Here is a 20127-nt window from a genome sequence, read left to right on the forward strand (position 1 = left end):
GAATATTAAGCCACTTCTGCATATTTAGGGAAGTCTTGTCCATATAGTATGTAATGGTACTTCAGTGTCACTAGGCAGTTTCCAAAATCTCAACTGAATAATTTCAAGTCATTTAGGGATTTGTGGATTCTCCTGCACCCATGCCTTCCGTTCAGTTACCAGACCTTCTATTTCATGGAGTAGACTTGAAAACATAATACTTATCAATTCCCTTGTATAAAAATGTGATCAGCTGACCTGCTGTGAGATGACCTGTTTAGTCATTGGTGTGACAAATGGCCTGAGTTACTCAGCTATGTAGATAACGCATTGGCCAGGATGTTCTGTTTTCTGCTTCAGATATGCAGGAAATTACAGACTTACATAAATACGAACTTAAGTAATTATTGCAACACATTCTTCTTATGGCTGATGACCGAGTATGCTGTTTATGAGTTTCAGCTTTATCCAACTGAGAAAGCATTTTGCTCTATCTACATTTGCATTCCTACTTTGTACTGACAAAACACTCCGAGTAACTTTTTATAGTGTCAGACATGTGAGAATGGTAAGGGAAGTACTTTTTTTTTTTTGTACAAAAAGCTGTCCATATAAGCATTCTTTATGTTTCAGATTATCCTTGTGAAACACTTAAGTTGTTTCATTAAGACAAAAAGCCTTTGTATATATGTGTGTTTGTGTGTGTATATATATATATATTTAAAATACGGTGGTAATCACCATGGATTTTTTCCTTTAGTCTTGCAATGTTTCCATTAGTGCTCAGACTATAAGACTTCTTATAGTATTAAACCTTTTTAACATTTGTATTACAAATACTGCCAGAAAGGTTACTTGAGCAAGACTGAAATTGAAATGTATTTTCAGGTTTTTGGAAAGTCTCTCTCATTTTCTTTTGTGGATCTGGCAACAGTGTCATTAATCCAGCTATTCTTGTCAGTATCTAATTTGATTAGGTCACATTTAGTAGACATAATTGACTTCTGCTATAGGATTGCATCTCGAATGCATTTATTTATCATTCATAATCCACACCTAAGAACAAGGAATCAACGGGAAAGTAGTTTTGCCATCATTTGGAAATAATTCTGATTGTTTCCTCTAAGGCTTCGGCTGCGGTGCTTGAACTGAAGTGCAAGGATCCAAAAGACTGCCATTTTGTTATTTGGTTTGGGGCTAGACAAGATTGGGAAGTCTAGATAGTCAAGTTATACTTAAATATGATGATAACACTTCTACGCTACTCAGAATCATTGGATCCTCCAAGTGTTTTTCTGCTCTTAACCCCAGGAGAACTAGGGCTTTTTCTGATTTACTGGAGAAATAAATGCACAGCCAAAACTGATGTTTTCCAGTCCAGTTCTAGTAGTAGTAGTCCTAGCATTCTACAAGGATCTCTACTCATCAATTTATCTTATTAGACTGTGCATAATACAGTTTTTCTCTTAACTTTTCAGTCTGATATTTTTGGAAAGAAAGACCAGGTCCCTAAGAAATTAAGAATCTAAATGCCTTTGAAACTGTGGCTGAACTGCCTAATTATTTACAAATTGTACATAGGCCTCTTTACTAGCTTGATAGATTAATTTCTTACAGTTAGTACTGAAATCACCAGTAGCACTGAAAATGTGTGTTTTCATCCGTATGTTATGATGAACATTTGCTTTGAGTAATATGCTGTCTTCTGTTGAGAATTGTTGGAGGAATACAAATCAAAACATTCCCAAACCAAGAAAATTTCCTTCAAAGGGAGAAACCTTCAAGAGAGTCCGGAAGTAGTGGCATTCTCCAAATTACTCTGAACTTGTTTTTCTCCAAGTGACTTGGGTGTTTGCATCACTTTCCAAAGCTTTCCCTTGCTAAACCATCACTGACTAGCAGATCATAACAAACTAGGTTTAAAAAAGAAAAAGAAAAAAAAGGTAAAATTAATTTTTCACCTCTTCTTGAAAGTGAGAAATTGGCAGAGACAGAATTGCAGAGCAAGCAGAAGATCTCATTACAAAAGAAAAAAGTCACTGCTTTTTTGGAAAAAAGTATCTCCTAGCTGCTATTTGATAAGGGTGATGCTGATAATCCCATACACAAAACAAAAGGAATAATGGTTCCTTTAGGCTTTTCTTTTTTCTGTTTTTTTTTCAGTGATGAATAACTTATTTGGTCTCATTTGAACATTTTAAACTTGTTGTGCTGGAGTGATTTTGTAAATAGAATCAGAACTGATTTCCCCCAGTCTGTTACATGTTGCAAATAGTTGTGGGAGCCAAATGAGCATTTTGTACTTATGATTGTAGCAGAAGTATACAGGTCTACATACATTGCACCACAATGACTTTACAGCCATAACATTGTCAGATCTGTCCTCAACTGTGTTAAAATCAAAGCAAGCATCTGGATTGCTACACATGGAACTTTCTGTGAAATCATATCTAACGAGTCTACAAAAAAAGTGCAGAAGTTCTACACAAGTTTGTTGCACGTCAAGCATGCAGGCAGCAATAGTGATAAAGTATTGCCTGTCATTTTAACTTTTCTTGATGCTTTTAAATAGCTATCACATAATCAGTATAAGTTCAAGAATGTTAGTAGAGGACCTTTACCTGATTAATGTTGTTGCATGAACAGTTTAGGTGCAGTTCTGGTTTTTAGTTCCCAGAGGACACTTGTATTGGTAAAATGTGACAGGGATAACTTTGTTTTCTTTGAAAACTGTTTTAGCCCTTTTTTTCTGCTATCCATGACATTATGCAGAATTAATAGACATTCCAAAACTGACCTTTGATATGGAATATTATATTCCAAAATTCCTTTAGGGGTAAAGGGGAATTTTTTTTCATTACGCTGGTAGTCTGAGTTAAGAGAGGTGGCTTTTTTAAAGTGATATATTCTGGCAAAGTGCAATGGTTTTAAGCCTGTAATAATTTTGGAGGGAAGAAAACCTCAGTATGCTGTAAAATGGATGAGGAGGGAGAAGGGAGCATCCAGCTTCCTTCTTATGTGTTAGCTTCAGTGCCTTTGAGACACTGGAGAGAGATGCATCGTACAGAGTAGAACTGGTCAGCACTGACCTCCACCATATTGCTGAAAAAGATTTAGAAGCGTCTTTAAAATGGAATATGTGCCTCATTCTATACAAAGCATTATTCAGCATATCATTTTCAGGTTACTTGCTTTTAACAAAGACACCAGTACAACTAATAGCCTTCAGCATTGTCAGCCACATGAGATCTAAGAGGTCCCAGATACTCAGTAATTAAAAAGCTGTTTGCTAAGGCAATATAAAAATAGTTATTACCTAGGATACATCAAAATGTCAAACCTGAATCTTAAACTATGAAAAAAGTTTTCGGATTTATGGAGTTTGTAGTGTGGAAGCTTTCACAGATGACGCAGCTAAGCAAATGGATATAAGGCTGTGGATGTAACTGTTCTTTTAAATATATCTGTGTTCCTGTGATAGTGTTGTGTTGTTAATGAACCTTGTGTCTTATTTCAGAGAGATTCCCCCTCTACATCCAGACAGTCCCCAGCTAATGGTCATAGCAGCACTAACAATTCTGTTTCGGTAAGATTTCCAGTTCCACACAGAGAATGTGTGAAAGTTTTGTTGGTGCTCATTTGCCATTACTGTTATACTTATCGTGTGGTCAGTGGAAAATTTTGTCCTGCTGATAGAACTAAGGTTATTACATATGTAACTCCCCATTTTCTTTTTTTAAGGGTTTTTTCCAACATATTATTCTCATTAAAACCCATACGGTGAATTAAATGTTACTAACTGTAATGTGACACTTCAGTCATCCTTAAATCATTGTTAGCAGTTTCCTCAAAACTAAGGAAAGGTTTAAAGTGGAAGTTTTATTTCCATCCTGAACTTTGGAAGCAGTGTTTGAAGAAAGAATAACTGTGCAGTTGGTATTTCAAGACATTTTAGACTCTTTTAAGTTCTGTGTTTTGAGAGACCTCTGGAACGTGTACTGGTTTCCGCTATCTGAGTTAACGAATTGGTGTGCCCTCTGCTGTTGTGGTACGTGCACATATTTTGTGAAATATGAGCCTTGCCTGGATATGAAAAGCAAAAGGAAGTCGCTTTAAACTGCACTACAAACCAAGCTATTATCATCACATCTTTAACACAAAGTACTTGTTTCATATGTATTCAGGTAGAAAGATGCTGTTGATCTGTTTTTCTAAAGTACATTAATGTTAAAATTTGTGTTGTTTATCATTTGTCATTGTTTGGACCAATGTAGTAACTGTACATGCAAGTTCCTTCAGTAAGAGTGCTGTCAATATCATAAGTTCGTGGGACTAGCTAAAAAAACCACCCAAAACTGAGCAACTACTCCTTTAACTATTAAAAAAATTACAACTTAGAAATTATTTGCCACGAGGTAAAGTGCTTATTAATTAATACAATGAAAAATAATTGTGGATGAAAAATCTAAGAATTTTTTGTGAATTAAATTGAATTTGTAACACAATTACTAGTTATAGTCTTATTCCTTAGCACAATTAATCACATTATACATTTTTAATAATAAAATTTGTAATATTTATACTAGTCATCCTTCTCTTTTAAAAATAAGACTAAGTATTAAGTGGAAAAGGCATTCACATAAAGAGCCTCTTTCACTTGACAGTGCTTTTGTGTTGAAGATGCTGAATTATTTATTAAAAAGCACATTCTCTATCTGCTTAAACTTTTTACCTGCTTTCTTCAGCTTGCTGCTAAACAGCCTGGGTTTGATTTTTCTTTAAGAAAAAAATATTTCTGAATATGGGTCAATGCTTTATACTTTTGTCTGACTTACCATTTTACTGTAATGTAGTATGAATCACTAACAAATGGTGTTGTATACCCTTAAAAAGTAAAATGAAAATTTCTTCTCCTGGGTTGACTTTATTCTGCAGGACTTGCCATCGACAACACAACCAAAAGGACGACAGGTGAATAGATATCCTCCATGGGAATTTTTGTAAACTTAGCTGCTAGTGAACATCCCTGCTTATCTTTTCCCCCCTCATATTCTGTATGTGCTGGACTAAAACATTTAAGCTTGGAAAAATGTTCCTTTTTTGTTTTTGTTTTTCTTTTTAACTCATTTGTTTGTGGCTAATTCAAAATAGCATTTTTTTCATGTGTCCATATGTATGAGAGTTACAAAGTCATTATAAATTTAACTGGAGATGTTGTTTTAGTTCAGAACGCATTAATAGACTTACTGTTGTGCAGTGACCTGTGCAGATTTTCGTCTTAGAGGAAAGCTCAAATTTATATTTTAGCTGAAATGGAGACTAGTATGGCAAGCATCTAATACTCTACTCTAAAACATTGTACTGACAATGACTCTAAAGCTTGAGTTGGTCTATAACTAATTATTAACATTAAGAAAGCTCTTCAAAGAAAAACATTTAGCACAGTTTTTATTAAGCGTTGATAAGTCTGAAGATAGCCTCTTACATTTTCAGTCCTAAGGACGAGATTCAGTAACCTCCCTTAACTTTGTTACCTTGACAGTAGTATGTCTCATAGACCAAAGAAAAATATTCCCTCTACAGAGAATTCCAAGAGCCCTTTAAGGGCTCTGCAGAGGATTCCCTATGATTTCCTTTGCAGTTTTAAGAATTTATTTTTTTTACTGCAGCCTCCAAATCAGCACATACCATCAAGCGATTTGTGATTCATCTTCTGTAACTGCTCCGTTTATATATAGACCTTCCAGAATCTGCCTCTGAATCTTAACTGTGGACTCAACCTCTTACCCTACCAAGAGTTTTAACAGTAACTCTTGCAATTTCAGTCAAAAGAGTCAATGGACTCCATAACCTGTTGTCTGTGACAATCTTTTTATACTACTGTCTGGTTAAGTCGGCTGGAATATCTATTACAAGGATGGATTGCTCTCACTTCATTTCCCATTTTTAAAGCTTAAAGCTATACGGTTCTTTCAACTTCCCATTGTCTTCTGAAGTTTCCAGCTGCCTGAATGTAGTCCTGGAAAGTCTCTATGAGAGACCTTCCAAGCTGTTGTGTTAGGTTTTTGTTTTCCTCTCCTAAGGTATGATTTCAAGGAGAAGAGCATTCGTTCAAAGCAATAGCAGAATATTGGTGTTCCTCATACTTGCACCATTTGTAGTTACCTGTTTTTTTTCAAGAGTCTTTTCCCATTGAACCAGCATATTTGTCCATCCTTGAAGACAGTAAGGGATTTAATAACTGCTATGTTGCTATCTGTAAGGAAGTCTGTAACATTCCATGAAGAGCCAATATGTGGTGGATAATGGCTCAAACTGGAGCAGGGACTTGAAAAGCAAGAAAGTTTCTAGATGGTAAAAATACTGCTCACTTTTCTAGACCTGTGTTAGGTAAGGGTGAGGGGAAATGAGGGATTGGTTCAATACTGATTACTTCATAGAAAGCCAATTACTAAATAAACGTAGTTGGTTTCAAAATATCCTATTTTTCAGGTGATTAAAAGAAGTTGGGTTGCTTTTCTAAACACTCAGTGCACAGCAGAACAAGGGTCAGATTTAGTGTATTAAGTTGAGATCTATACTGGTATTATCATCTGATGCTCTCACTGTAAACAGATAAAAATGTATCAGGCACAAAATAGTAGTGATTAGCCATTTTAAGTTAATTTATTCATATGTTGTGTTGCAGATTGGATTACTGTAGAAATGGACTTTTTTAAGTGCCATGAATAGTGCTAACATTGCACAGTTACAGCTATTTTTGGAGCAGAATTTGAGCAAAGTTGAAAAGTGTTTGTTACAGTTTAAAAGAAGCGTATTACTTTGCAATGTAATTTTTTTTTAAATCTAGTCAGTTTTTAGTAAGAAAATCAGCAGTAGAATATACATGGCTGTCTGAGATGATATAGGGTGATGTTTGAAGTTCATAAACTGTAGAAATTACCCATCTTGGACATGACATTTAATTCTAATTCTAAGATCCTTGGATGCATCAGGGCTGTAATTAGCAACCAAAAGTGGAGTTCACTTTTATTTTTATTTTCTAGGGTTGAGACTTCATTAAACCACAAAGCAAGGATTGGTATATTATTTTAAATTGTGAAGTCAGAATCTGAATTCTTTCTGTTAATGTTCCTTAGAGAATAACTTAGTCAAATTGTTAGTTTTCATTTATTTGGGAGAAGACTTTTACTGAAAAACCCGTGCAGAGAATTTCCAGATCCCTCCCAAGTAACTATATAGGATAGATGCAACACAGGACTTCCTATTTAATCTAAAAAAAAAGGGTACTAAGTATTCAGTCTAAATACTAAAGATCGGTAAGGTAGACGAAATCCTTTATACTGTCCAATAAAATTCCCTGTCATACAAATTTTTAAAACGTATCATGGGACTTCAGTTGGAAAGTAAAGTACAGTTCAAGTTGTAAGCTGCTGGCTTTTAGCCTGTAATGACTCATGATAGTTAATACTGATTTGAGGGAGTCTATCAGTTTATTACATGTGTTCATTTTTGCTGTTTGGGTTTTACAGTATGTAGAAGACATGAGCTTTCAAAATAACATCATACGTCTCCATTGTTCGCTGAGGGTTTTTTTTCTGTCTCATTTTCAACTATCACTTACGCTTTCGCCCTTCTGTTTCTTCCTTTGCTTGTTGCAAACAGTATGTGTAGCTACATGCACAGATCAAATTTTCACCTGTTACTCTTAATACTTTACCAGTAATAATATCGCAGTGTCTTTTATAAACTCTCTTTTTATAGATATATGTAAGAGCACAATTTGAATATGATCCAGGAAAGGATGACCTCATTCCTTGTAAAGAAGCTGGCATCAGATTCCGAGTTGGTGATATTATCCAAATCATTAGCAAAGATGATCACAACTGGTGGCAGGGTAAACTTGAGAACTCCAAAAATGGTACTGCAGGTCTTATTCCTTCTCCTGAACTTCAAGAATGGTATGACTTAAGTTTTCTATAAAAATTAATTTAGCTTTGCTTTTATTTCCATCTTTTACTCTTTTCATTGTAGTATAGCTAGTTTTTGTATAATTTTTTTTCTTGATTTTCAGAAAAAAGCCTACATTGCCTCAGTTTGTGTGCCATTGATTTTTTTTTCTCCTGTATGCATAGCACTAAGGGCTGCATGCAATATCAAGTGTGTGGTTACATTAGAAAAATAAACACCTGTGTTAGTAAACATCATTTGTGCTTTCTGATATACTATAGGAAACTAGGATTGAAGGCTACATACAAATTGTTTACGTAAGGGGGGCAAATTTATTTCTCTTTTAGGTTCTAAACAGTGTTTTCATTAGTACTGCTTACATGCAAGTGCTGCAGGAATAAGGTGTTAGCAAGATGTCAAGCACAAGAGTCATTGAGGGAGTTTTGGGGGTTTCTCTCCTTTCCATTTTCCACATGAAAGCCAAAAGTAGAAAGCAATCACAGTGCAAAGATTCCTGAATGACAGATTCAATGAACGGCAATGGCACTGAGTACCACAAAAGCAATGCAGAGCTTTTAAACAACCTCTTGCAGAAGCTGATTAGTAAATACTTTAAATGTATCAGCACAAACTCTTGCAAGCAAGTCCTGGGCCATGAAAGTTATGGCCATAACTCTAGAAAGTTTATCAATATGGATAATCTAACCCAAAACATTACATAGAAGATTTCCTATATAAGAATTAGAGTGCTGTAAAGGGTTTAACAGCACCTGTGCCACCTGGACAGGCTAGGGGAGGTTTTGCTAGAAGAGAAACAGAGGTAGACAAGACATTTCATTCCATCTCAAGAGCTCCCTTGCAAGCCATGATGTAAAGGAGACACTGGTATGCATTGCAGCAGGAACACTTGGAATACTTCATCCTGAAGATTGATCTCAAAACAGTTACACAACACAACACAACTTGCTCTGAAGTAATTTAGACCATAGTGGTCTTTTCAGACCTCATGCTCTTCCAAGTCTGATCCGCTGCAAAGTGGTCTACAGCCATTTTCATAGTTACCCTTCCTCCCATGCTCACTTGGTCTGTGAGCTTTAATGATCTACCACTAAGAAGATATTCTTTATATCAAAATACCTCTGTATATAAATGCTTTCAAGTCATCTAAAAAAAGGTTTTCAAAAGTTTTACTGTACTCTTGTGTTATTAAAAAGTCTTATTTTTCTAATTCATTCTGTGTGGCTGTTTAAAAATACATTGATTACAACAAAAACATTTTTTTCTCCATATGCCAGGCGAGTTGCTTGTATTGCCATGGAGAAGACCAAACAGGAGCAACAGGCCAGCTGTACTTGGTTTGGAAAGAAAAAAAAGCAGTACAAAGACAAATATTTGGCAAAGCACAATGCAGGTATGGAAAAAAAAAATGCAAGTATCTTTAACAGGTTACATTTTTTACAATCTAAACCTTGCCATTAATTGTTCAGCTGGCACTGTTACATAAACCTGAGTTAGGAAAATAGAACTAAAATTATAATTATGCCAACATTGCTCTGCTTGTTCTTTGCTATTTAAAAATATAGCTTAATCAGTGAGAAGCAAGCTGTGACAAAATAAATGCATCATAATATATCCTAATATAGGCTTACATTGTTTTGGTTTTTATACTTAAAGGAGCACTAGAAACCAACAGGATATTAATTTTGCAATCTGTATTACTGTACTGTGCTTTACAGAAGACATTTCAGTAGCATCTTTGTTAATATGTGTTATAGATTATATATGTGAAAACATAATGAAAGGGCATTTTTCTTGAAGCATTACAGCTGGAAGTAGAATAAGAGCCATTGCGTAGTCAGCGTGTTATTTACAGTTAACAAGTAGAAACAAACCATGGAAGTTTATCCCCTTGCAGTGATTTCTACCTGAATCCTAAGTTTTGGCTTTCTATTTAAACTGCTGGAAAATTGAATTCTTTTAGAAAATTTTGAAAGTAGAAGTAAGAGATACTTGCAGAGCAAAATTCATTAATTTTATTAGTAAAGAAGGAAGACCCCTTTATTCATGAGCTAATTTAGTTCTTTTAATATAAAATACTCAATGTGTTGAAACTGTTTCTATTGCATCACATACTGTAATGATAAATATGTTGTTGTGGTCTCTTGGGAGACTTGCAGAGGTTTTTTATTAGAATTAGAAGATATACCTGTCCAAACAGTGTAATGAAAGTACTTTATATATTGCATTAATTTCTAGAGTTTTTTTCACTTGCATTATTGAATGCACCAATTAAACAATTTAAGTCTGTATTTTCACATTTCTCCTTACCTGTACAATCTGTGTGTGGTATCACAGCTCATAATATATCAGTACTACAGAATTTATGTTTACTTAAAAGTAATTTGAAAATAAGATGTAAGAAAGTCAAAGATGAGTAATTGTCATTTGTACTCCTTAATTCACTGTCACATTTCACAGTTAAATATAAAATTTCTCATTACCCTGAAAACCCTGTAAGTAGAGATTGAAAGCTTTAACTTCTTTCCTTCCTTTTGCTGGTTTAACATTCTGTTTGTTTTAGTGTTTCCACTTCATTGCAGTAGCACTAAACCATGTTTTACTAATTACAACCTTAACAAAAACTATTGAGAATAAACTGGATTTTATGGCCTTAAGTCTTCGACAACACTAAAACAAGTATTATCAATTGCTCCCAGCATACAGTCCCACAGCATTGCTGCTCCCTTCGGGTGTGCCAGTACAACTCTGCGTGGCCATGCTGTTAACCGGATTAACTGGAGAGCAACCCAACAAAAACCATTGATTCTTTTTCTTTAGGGCAGTTAAATTTCTTAATACAGTTCACAGTGCAGCTACGTAGTTAATAATGTCAGTGTCACTAAGCATGGCAGGCTTCAAAGGAATAAGCAAAGGAAAGAGGATGGTCAGGGAAGGAGAAGGAGCAGGCAGTACTTCAGGAGCAAAAGTAGCTCAAAGACTTTGTAGCAATTAAATCCCTGAAAGGAAGGTAGTCTAGACTTTCCCATCTTGATGTAGGGGGGATGTTTTGGAGGAAGTTAACAGCACTTTGAGTCTCACAGTTTGCTTATCTTAGCGTGTGCCACCATCAGTGCTGTTAGTCACTTTACATCAGAGCGCAAAGTTTGCCAAAAATTAGACACGTGAACATAAAAAATTATCAAAATGACCATTAAAGAAGCTGCTCATTTCAGAATACCATCTGACACTTCCCCTTCTCCCTAAGAAGTCAAAAAGTTAATGAAAATGCAGACTGGAATCAAGATTTCTGTTAGAAATGTTTATTGATCTTAGTGTGCTTGAGGTATTAAAGGTGATGTCAGTAACATTCTGGGGAATGATGCTAAATGTAGGATATAAAGAGATTCCCTGAAAATGCTATGGTGCTTGCATGAGTTTAAGTTTAACTAAGGTGGTACTGAATTTACCTTCTCTGAACTGCTCTCTCACGTCTGGTATTGTTAGTCAGAAATATGGCAACTCTGGCTTTTGGAAGCTTTCAGTGCATCTGTCTCAGAATAAAAACCAGATTTTTTCTTCTGTTGGATCCAAAATAAGTATAATTCATTTTGAACTGAGACGTGTAATCTGGATGTCAAAATGTTGCTCTTACAAGAAAGTAGAATTTATTTCTCTTATATCTTAGTATAATACTCAATAAATCTTTTAGCAGTATGTAATCTATTTGGACTTCCCTGTTATTTTTGTCTTAGAGAGGAGACTGAACTGGGGTGCAGAGAAATGGCATAGTCAACTAAGACTTGTGTGGCTAGCTAATGATTTGAGAGCTAAGATTTTGGTGTGATATATTGGGATATTACTGGAACTAGAAATTAAATTATTCTGCAAATCCAACATAGTTTATGAAGTAGAGAGTAGAATATATCTGGTACTTTTTATAATTAAAAGCAAATATATTCTCCTTTACAAGAAAAATATCATTCCATTTTTCTTTCCTCCATACTTGATATTATTGTGTCCTTCAAGAGACAACTTCGTGATCATACATTTTATCGTTGTAAAGTCAGTTTTAGACCAAAGCCCACAGAAAAAAATTAAATATTTTTCATTATTAGGTTCACTGACATTTTTATAAATGCTCTTGTGGTATACTGCCATGATATGTAGATAATTTTTTTTATTTATTTCACTGAAATGTTATTGCAGGACTTCATAAAAGAACACTCTTTAGAACATACTAGAACTATACTTCATATTATGCATAATGTAGTAAATTGCCAAGCTTTTATAAAATATGTTTATCATTTCTTAATGTGGTTTATTTGCCTTGTGTTTAGACTATTGCATGGTAAAGTTTATTTTGTGCATATACTTTTTATTTTACTAATATATTACGAGCCATATCTCAATGACCCCTGTACATTTTTCATGCTGTCTTACTCCCAATGGCCTCTGTGCATGTAAGTAACCTGTCAAGTGACAATGCCTCTTTATTTGCTTCTTACTGTTTCCTTTCAAGAACTCCTTTTCTTTATGAGCTAGTAACACAGAAGCATTAAAGTTCAGTCTTTAAATGTGCCCTGTATTCCTCATATCTTGTGTATATTAAAAAAATAATCATTTTTCTTTTGCATTTGAAAACCCTACAATCATTAGTTAACTCCATGTAGACTGAGACACATCTTCTCCATGCTGCTAGTTTGTGATGAAGGCATTAATATGTATCGTTTCTGTTGTTTGCTCCTGTTGTTTGTATCTAACATAATGTGGTTTTGTTCAAGAAGAAAATAAAGAACTGATTTTCTTAATTATTTTTTAATGGGAAAAGATACTTGGAGGCCTAGATGGTTAGAATGGTAAAACTGTTTAACGTGTTGTAGATCTAATATGAAATGGATTATTAATTAGTTTAAATAGCGTGAAGGTGCAAAAAGGACAGTAGTAAGAATTCCATGTTTGTAGGTTTGCGGAGTGGAAGAAAAATACGACTAAATTCTTGCTTGTAATATTTGGGGAAAGGTTGAAAGAGATTCTTCTTTGGGATGAAATTCAAAATGCTTCAAATGGACTAGGAAGTTTTCATAGCTGTATCTTTGCAAGGTCTTAAAGAGTTGAGTATATCAATTGACTAATTTGTAGTTTGACCAAATTGAAGCAGTTGTACTTTCTATTTAGAGTAAAAAGACTGTGGTTGAATTGAAAAATCTGCCCTATAAAAAGACATATATTAAGTTAAAACATTTGCTGCTTTAACTGGGACTTTAGTACAAAGAGCATGTGCTTTCTGGTTGGCTCCACAGTCTTAATGCTGATTTTGGTGGCTGGGGGCTTCTGGAGCAAGCAAACTAAAGCTTCCGCCACTTGCCTACTTTCCTAAGGGGCTTTGGATAGGAGGAGAGGGAGACAGATATATCTAGACTCATCCTAAAAGATGGATGGGATATAGTTGAGGTGAACACACCAACTTAGGACTTGGAAACAGTCAAAGAATCCCATACTTTAGATGCAGTCTCTCCTCCCTTCTTTTTATGCATCTCTCCTCCCTTCTTTTTATGCATAAATACAGAACTGAAAACTCTTGTTCGTTATTGTGCTCACAATTGCTGATTTGTGTAATCTTTATAAATATAATTAACTGCTTCCTGGCTTCTTTTTTCACTAGAATTTTGCAATAATTACCACAGATGAGGTGTTATTGGGCACAGGAGGAATAAGCTGTTTTTAATGAACAAAACTCAATTTGTCAATCATTACATACCTTGGCAATTGACAATAGATTGATAGGCATGATGGAATTCATCCAATTTCAACTGCAGTTGAAATTATTTCTGAAATAATACTTTTACAATTTTTCCCTAAATATGGTGGAGGTTCTTTTATGTAATGCCATCACTTTTCGTTAGAATTCTTCATTCTGTCACAAGTTTTAAAAGCATGTCAATTTAGCTAGCACGTGTGTTTAAAGAGAACTCTAATTACAATTAATATGGTGGTAGTTTTGAAGAATAAATACCACAAAGTATTAATACTCTTCTCTATATGTTTCTCATAGATCTTGTTAAAACATGATTATGAGAGTATCCCTATCTTTAGTGTAAATAGATGTTCTCATATTGTATTCATGTTGTTCATTGTCTACAGATTTTTCTTTAGTATTGCTCTTTCTTAGGAATGCAAACGTGAATGGCATGCCATTTTAGCTAATTCTTGTGGTCTGCTGAATACTGCATGAAAGGACATGCAAACTTTCCTGAGCGTTTCAGTAGCTTTCTTACTGCTTTTTAATGATTTTCTAAATGAACACTTTTGTTATAATTGCAAAACGAAATGGTTTTATTTTCCATAATGTATTACTTTGTATTGTAAATCTAAAACTTGTAGCACAATTAATTATCACCCTTAATATGCCTTTTTTCTTATCCCTGTGGGGGTTTCTTTTGTGTTTTAGTGTTTGATCAATTAGATCTCGTCACATATGAAGAAGTAGTAAAACTGCCAGCATTCAAAAGGAAAACACTAGTCTTACTAGGTAATTTTGAGTTATTATTCTGAACATAACAGCACAGTTTTTAACCCCTTCTGGTGGAAAATTTATAATTCATTTTTGTGTTGTGGATTAGGTGCACATGGTGTTGGAAGAAGACACATAAAAAACACGCTCATCACAAAACACCCGGACAGATTTGCTTACCCCATTCCTCGTAAGTAGCAATGTTCAATGTAGTGCAAAATTGTTTGTAGTGTCCTTGACAATGTACCCATTGTAGTACTGCATGTGTTCAGTTCTGCTGAGACAAATCCTATCTGAAAGGTGGGAGCTGTGATAGGACCGGGTATATTTCTTCTTTTGTGTTTTTCAGAGGGAGGGGTAGTAAGTAACGCCACTTTGACTGTTTCCTAGTGTTCACAAAACTATTTGTTAAGCATGCTTCTCTCTACCCAGAACATTTGTTAATTTAGAATGAAGGCTAAAACATTTTTCTCTGCTAATTTTCCATTTACAGTCCAGGTAAGACTGGAACAGCCATGACCTTGAAAACTGTGGTTAATCCCCATGAGAAGAAATATAAACTGCATTTAGAGGAAACCTTTAATGTGTACCTTATCTGGATGTTTTAAATTAGTTTTCACCGCCTAGCCTGGAGGACTGGTATACTAAAATAACTCCGAGTTCCCAGAGATGAAAATAAGAAAAAGAAAACACAATTAACTTCAGTGCTTACAAGTGGGTTGTTACAAAGAGCACAGGGCTGTTTTCCCTTCATGACAATGTCTACCAATACCATGGCAGGAATTGCATATCCTACTACACGATCTCTTGGAGATGCACCCTTTTTCGTCAAGCCAGGCATTCTGAAACAAGAGCATCCAGCAGCTAAGTCTGTCCACTCTATTTCAGGCTGACTTCAGAAACACTATACGTGGCTCAGAAGTGACAATGATGACCATTATGCATTAATTTAATTTTATTTATACCTTGTTAGTGCTTTACTTTAAAAATGGCACTTAGGTGTTTTTCTACCTATTAGGATTTTGTTGTTGCTAAAAAGTGTAATTTTTAAGAACTTAACTGTAAACCTATTTGGAAGGGGAAAAGGATTAGTTTGCTGCTGATTTAAGTTCCCCAGGCTTGCTCACTAAGGAGTTAGACGAAGACCAGTGCCAGCAGAAGGAAAACAGAAAAACCTAACCTTTTTGAAAGTATGAACTATTAGATCACCCCAGCAGCGATGCTAAACTGCACTGTTTGTCACACTACTCTTTATATCTAGACGCTAAAATCCTAGATTAGACATTTGAAAAGTGCGGTGCCAGGAGTATGTGATATACATCGTACCTATGTTATTCAACAGAGACAAGACTATATGGGGGGAAAGGAGTAGTAACCCAGCAAATACGTTCTCCATTACAAAGGACTAAAACAAAGAGTAATAAATGTTTTAGAATATGCTTTTCACCCAGTCTCTCTCAAGTACGAACTGTATTGCTGCGGGGAGCTAGAAGCTGAACTAGTTATTTTACCTTCAAATACCTGTTAAAATGCACTCACCCTTACCATGACGACCACGCCTTAGATTGCCTGCATTAGGTTCCTGCTCTGTGGAAGCACTGAAATTGCTTCACTGATTATATAAGAAGATTAAAAACACTAGACTGCAAATGAGGCTGAAATTCAGGTGCTTAAGCATCAGTGTGATGTTTAAATGCCTGTTTTAGACATCACCTAACCTCCAGCCCCACTCCAGAAGAGTCTCCTTTAACTCCTGCGTTATATCTAAATAGTCCTACATGGATGTTTCAGGTTTAAGGCATTTAGGGCATTTAAAATAGCACTTTATGCTGGTGTTTAGACACCCACATTACTTCTTTATGTTACTGATATAAATAGATCATATGAAATATACCACATATACTTTAAGTATTATGGGAACCTGATCTATCTTTCAGCTGACTCTAGGTAATTGAATTTATTCTCTCCAGTTCTCGGGGATGGATTTTACTGCATTTTCTGTATTCTTTTACAAAACTGTCGTAGGAGTAGGTCACTTTTGAGATAGGGCTTAAGGGGGGTGTGGTTCTGGGGAGTGCTTTATGAAGGAATTATCTACCTACTGACAACCTGATTGTAGGTCACATCACACACAACAGTAGTTAATTAAAAGGGTTAGTAGGTTATACATCTCTTACCACATAGGTCTGCAGAAGCAATATATTGGAAAAGTGTGTTACAGCTAAGTAGCTTTAATCTCTCTTGACCACAAGTAATCAGGCCCTCACCCACTTTTTACACGTACACTTTCACAGAATCATAGAATCATAGAATGTTTTGGGTTGGAATGGACCCCTAGAGGTCATCTAGTCCAAGCCCCCTGCAGTGAGCAGGGACACCACTAACTAGATCAGGTTTCTCAGTGCTTTCACACTCACAAAAAGAAAATCTCATAAAAATTGAAGTAAAAAATGGAAAATACAGAAATGTTTTTCCAGAAGAAAAGAATTTGGGCCAAATGTATGAGTGTGTAAGTTCAGTAGACCTAAGGCAGCAGTGAGTAGTATAGTGATATTATATGGCTTATATAATCCATTGTTCTTGAATTCCTTAAAATAATAACTATTATTATAATATTTCTATAGAACTTTTCATCTTTGAAATATGCTAATTAATCCTCAGAACAGAATCACAGAATCAGTGTAATTAAAAATAGAAGATGAGTTAAATTTTTTGATACCTTGTTTGAAATTATGATTGGGTTGTTGGAAGATAAGCGATAAGATTGGGAAGAGATGCAGTGTTTCAGGTATGTCACCAACATAAATATGATAGTGGAAAAATATGAAAGTAAATCAGTATGTGAGGGAACATTAGAAGAAAGATAAGCAAGTGGATATCAGCGTGCCTGTGGGGAAAAGAGGGGCAGATGGCCTACAGAATCACAGAATGGTTGAGTTCCTTACCTCTGGGAGTCATCTGGTCCAATCTCCCTGCTCAAGCAGGGCCACCTAGAGCCAGTTGCCCAGGACCATGTCCAGGTGGCTTTTGAATATCTCCAAGGATGGAGACTCCACCACCTCTCTGGGCAACTTGTGTCAGTGCTCAGCCACCCTCACAGTGAAAAAGTGTTTCCTTACGTTCAGATGGAAGCTCCCGGGTTTCAGTGTGTGCCCATTGCCTCTTGTCCTGTCATCGAGCACCACTGAAAAGAGCCTGGCTCCATCTTCTTTACACCTTCACTTTAGACTTTGTATTCATTGATGAAATCCCCCCTGAGCCTTCTCTTCTCCAAGCTGAACAGCCCCAGCTCTCAGCTTTTCCTCATAGGAGAGATGCTCCAGTCCCTCAGTGCCCCTCCACTGGACTTTCTCCAGTATGTCCATGCTTCTCTTGTACTGAGGAGCCCAAAACTGGATCCCGGCATTCCAGGTTTGCCCCCCCCGGTGCTGAGAAGAGGGGAGGGATCACCTCCCTCCACCTGCTGCAAATACTTCGTCTAATGCAGCCCAGGATACCTTTAGCCCTTCTTTGCCACAGGGGAACATCGCTAGCTCATATTCAACTGAGCGTCTACCAGGACTCCCCACAGGGCCTTTTCTAGAGAGCTTCTTTCCAACTGGTCAGCCCCCAGCATGTACTCGTGCATGGAGTGGTTCCTCCTCAAGTGCAGGACTTGGCACTTCCCCTTGTTGAACTTCATGAGGTTCCTGTCAGCCTATTTCTCCAGCTTGTCAGGATCCCTCTGGATGGCATCATAACCCTCTGGTGTACCAGCCACTCCTCCCAGTTTTGTATCATTGACATCCTTGCTGAGGGTACACTCTGCCCCATCATCCAGATCATTAAAGATTATGTTGAACAGGATCAGGCCCAGTACTGTCTGCTAATTGAATTGTTTAGAAACAATAGAAACTGTGAGATTTGGCCTTTGTTTGCTGTTGAAAGTAGCTGGTAGAGTCTTATAGTCTTGACTAGGTAAAGGATTTGACAGGTCATCATTCAGTGAATAAGTATTGATAAGCCCAACAAAAAGCCATATATAAGCTTAATATTGCTTTTGTACCAAAAATATTTTGTATTTTCAGATACAACCCGACCTCCAAAGAAAGATGAAGAAAATGGGAAAAATTACTACTTTGTATCACATGACCAAATGATGCAGGATATATCAAACAATGAATATTTGGAATATGGCAGCCATGAGGATGCAATGTATGGGACAAAACTGGAAACAATACGAAAGATCCATGAGCAGGGACTAATTGCAATACTTGATGTAGAACCTCAGGTAACTAGAAGTATATGAAAATGGGACTCATCACAAATCCTTCAACCTTATTTTGTTAAGATATATTTCTTTTTATTGATTGCACACTAGATAAGTAACGCGTACAGTAATGTGGAACAAAAGTGCCTAGAACACCAAAGTATCAATCTGTGAAGTAGCATTCTGGTAGTCATCTGGTTAGAAGAACATACAGCAGAAACAAATTCATAGTTTAGCTTGGTATGCAACCACTTTAGCTTGAAAATCTACTTACCATATAACTTTTTAATGCATTAGTTTCATGTCGAGTGAAATGTATCAAAACAAGTGATTGTCATTGCCTGCCAGGAGTAATGTTTCGGTATTTTCAAAAATGTCTCTTTGAATGCTGCATTAGAGGGTAGTCTTGTTCCTAACTGACTTTTGGCTCCGTATCACTGTTGAGCATGGTCAGAAACATTTGTGGTCAATTACCAATACCGATCCTGTTTGCACAATGACCAGATCAGTGTTGTTACTTTCTAAACTCCTTTCTGTTGCAGTATTATACTTTTTGGAAGAGGGTTGGAAGGAAAATCAGGCTCTCAAGAAACACTAACAGTTTGTTCATTATGTAAAATCTTCAGTGGAAAATTCTGATGTTTCCTTTGGAACATCCATGTAGTCATGACTTTCAATTCACAGGGATGTGTTTATACGTTTTGTTAAGTTGAACAACATGAATATGGACAAACGTGATGTTTATATTATTCTAGCAGATTGAAGGCAATGGGAAGAAAGAAAATTAAAATTGTGACCAGTGTTATCTATTTAAAGTTCCTGCCTTCTTTCTTCTTTGTGAATGTATTCAAGAAGTTAAAATTCTTTAAGAATTTCTTAACATAAATAAGATACCTGACTAAAATATTTAGGACAGATCACATCATAAGATGGTGTGGTGCTATTCTGAAAAATAAAATCCCACATTTTCAGGGAGAGCAGCATTTATAGTTAGTTCAAATGGAGCAGCTGTTACAAGCAACTCTCTTGATAAACCTTTTCAACCTGCATTATTCAGAAGCATTGCAGTTCTCAGAAGGCCTTTTAATCTTTGTTAGAGTATGTTTACATTTGGTAACAGCCACCCTTGCTACACTTCCTCCAGCATGTGTCTAGCAAGCCTCTTTCTTAGCCAGCTTCCTCATGCATCCACCTCGGCTTATTAAGGCCAGCCTGTCTGTGGGCTTATTCCTGGTTATGTTGCACTGCTCGCCTGTTTTCCCTTGGGTACTCCTAGTTACGTGAGCTTTCTTGACTTTCGCATACGGGGTTTATCTCTTTTTAGAGGAGGTTGGTGTAGATTATATACATAGGTGGGTTTCAAGCAGCAGAGGTGAAAACCTCTGGGAAAAGGATGGACTGCGGTTTTTTGTTTGGTTGTTTTGGTTTTTTTAAAAAA

The 20127-nt window shown here is 36.0% G+C and overlaps 1 protein-coding gene across 1 annotated transcript in view; it reads left to right on the forward strand.

The window, feature by feature from the left end:
• The window catches only part of CASK (calcium/calmodulin dependent serine protein kinase), a 245040-nt gene that overhangs the window by 217902 nt on the left and 7011 nt on the right, over positions 1-20127 (forward strand). The window contains exons 18-24 of the mRNA XM_009646334.2: positions 3497-3565; positions 4915-4950; positions 7744-7940; positions 9225-9340; positions 14378-14458; positions 14550-14630; positions 18508-18710. Coding sequence (XP_009644629.2) covers positions 3497-3565; positions 4915-4950; positions 7744-7940; positions 9225-9340; positions 14378-14458; positions 14550-14630; positions 18508-18710 — 783 coding nt within the window. The remainder of the gene's footprint in view (positions 1-3496; positions 3566-4914; positions 4951-7743; positions 7941-9224; positions 9341-14377; positions 14459-14549; positions 14631-18507; positions 18711-20127) is intronic.

The sequence above is a fragment of the Egretta garzetta genome, unplaced genomic scaffold, assembly GCF_000687185.1.
Source record: "Egretta garzetta isolate BGI_Z169 unplaced genomic scaffold, ASM68718v1 scaffold70, whole genome shotgun sequence".
In the NCBI taxonomy this organism is placed as follows: domain Eukaryota; kingdom Metazoa; phylum Chordata; class Aves; order Pelecaniformes; family Ardeidae; genus Egretta; species Egretta garzetta.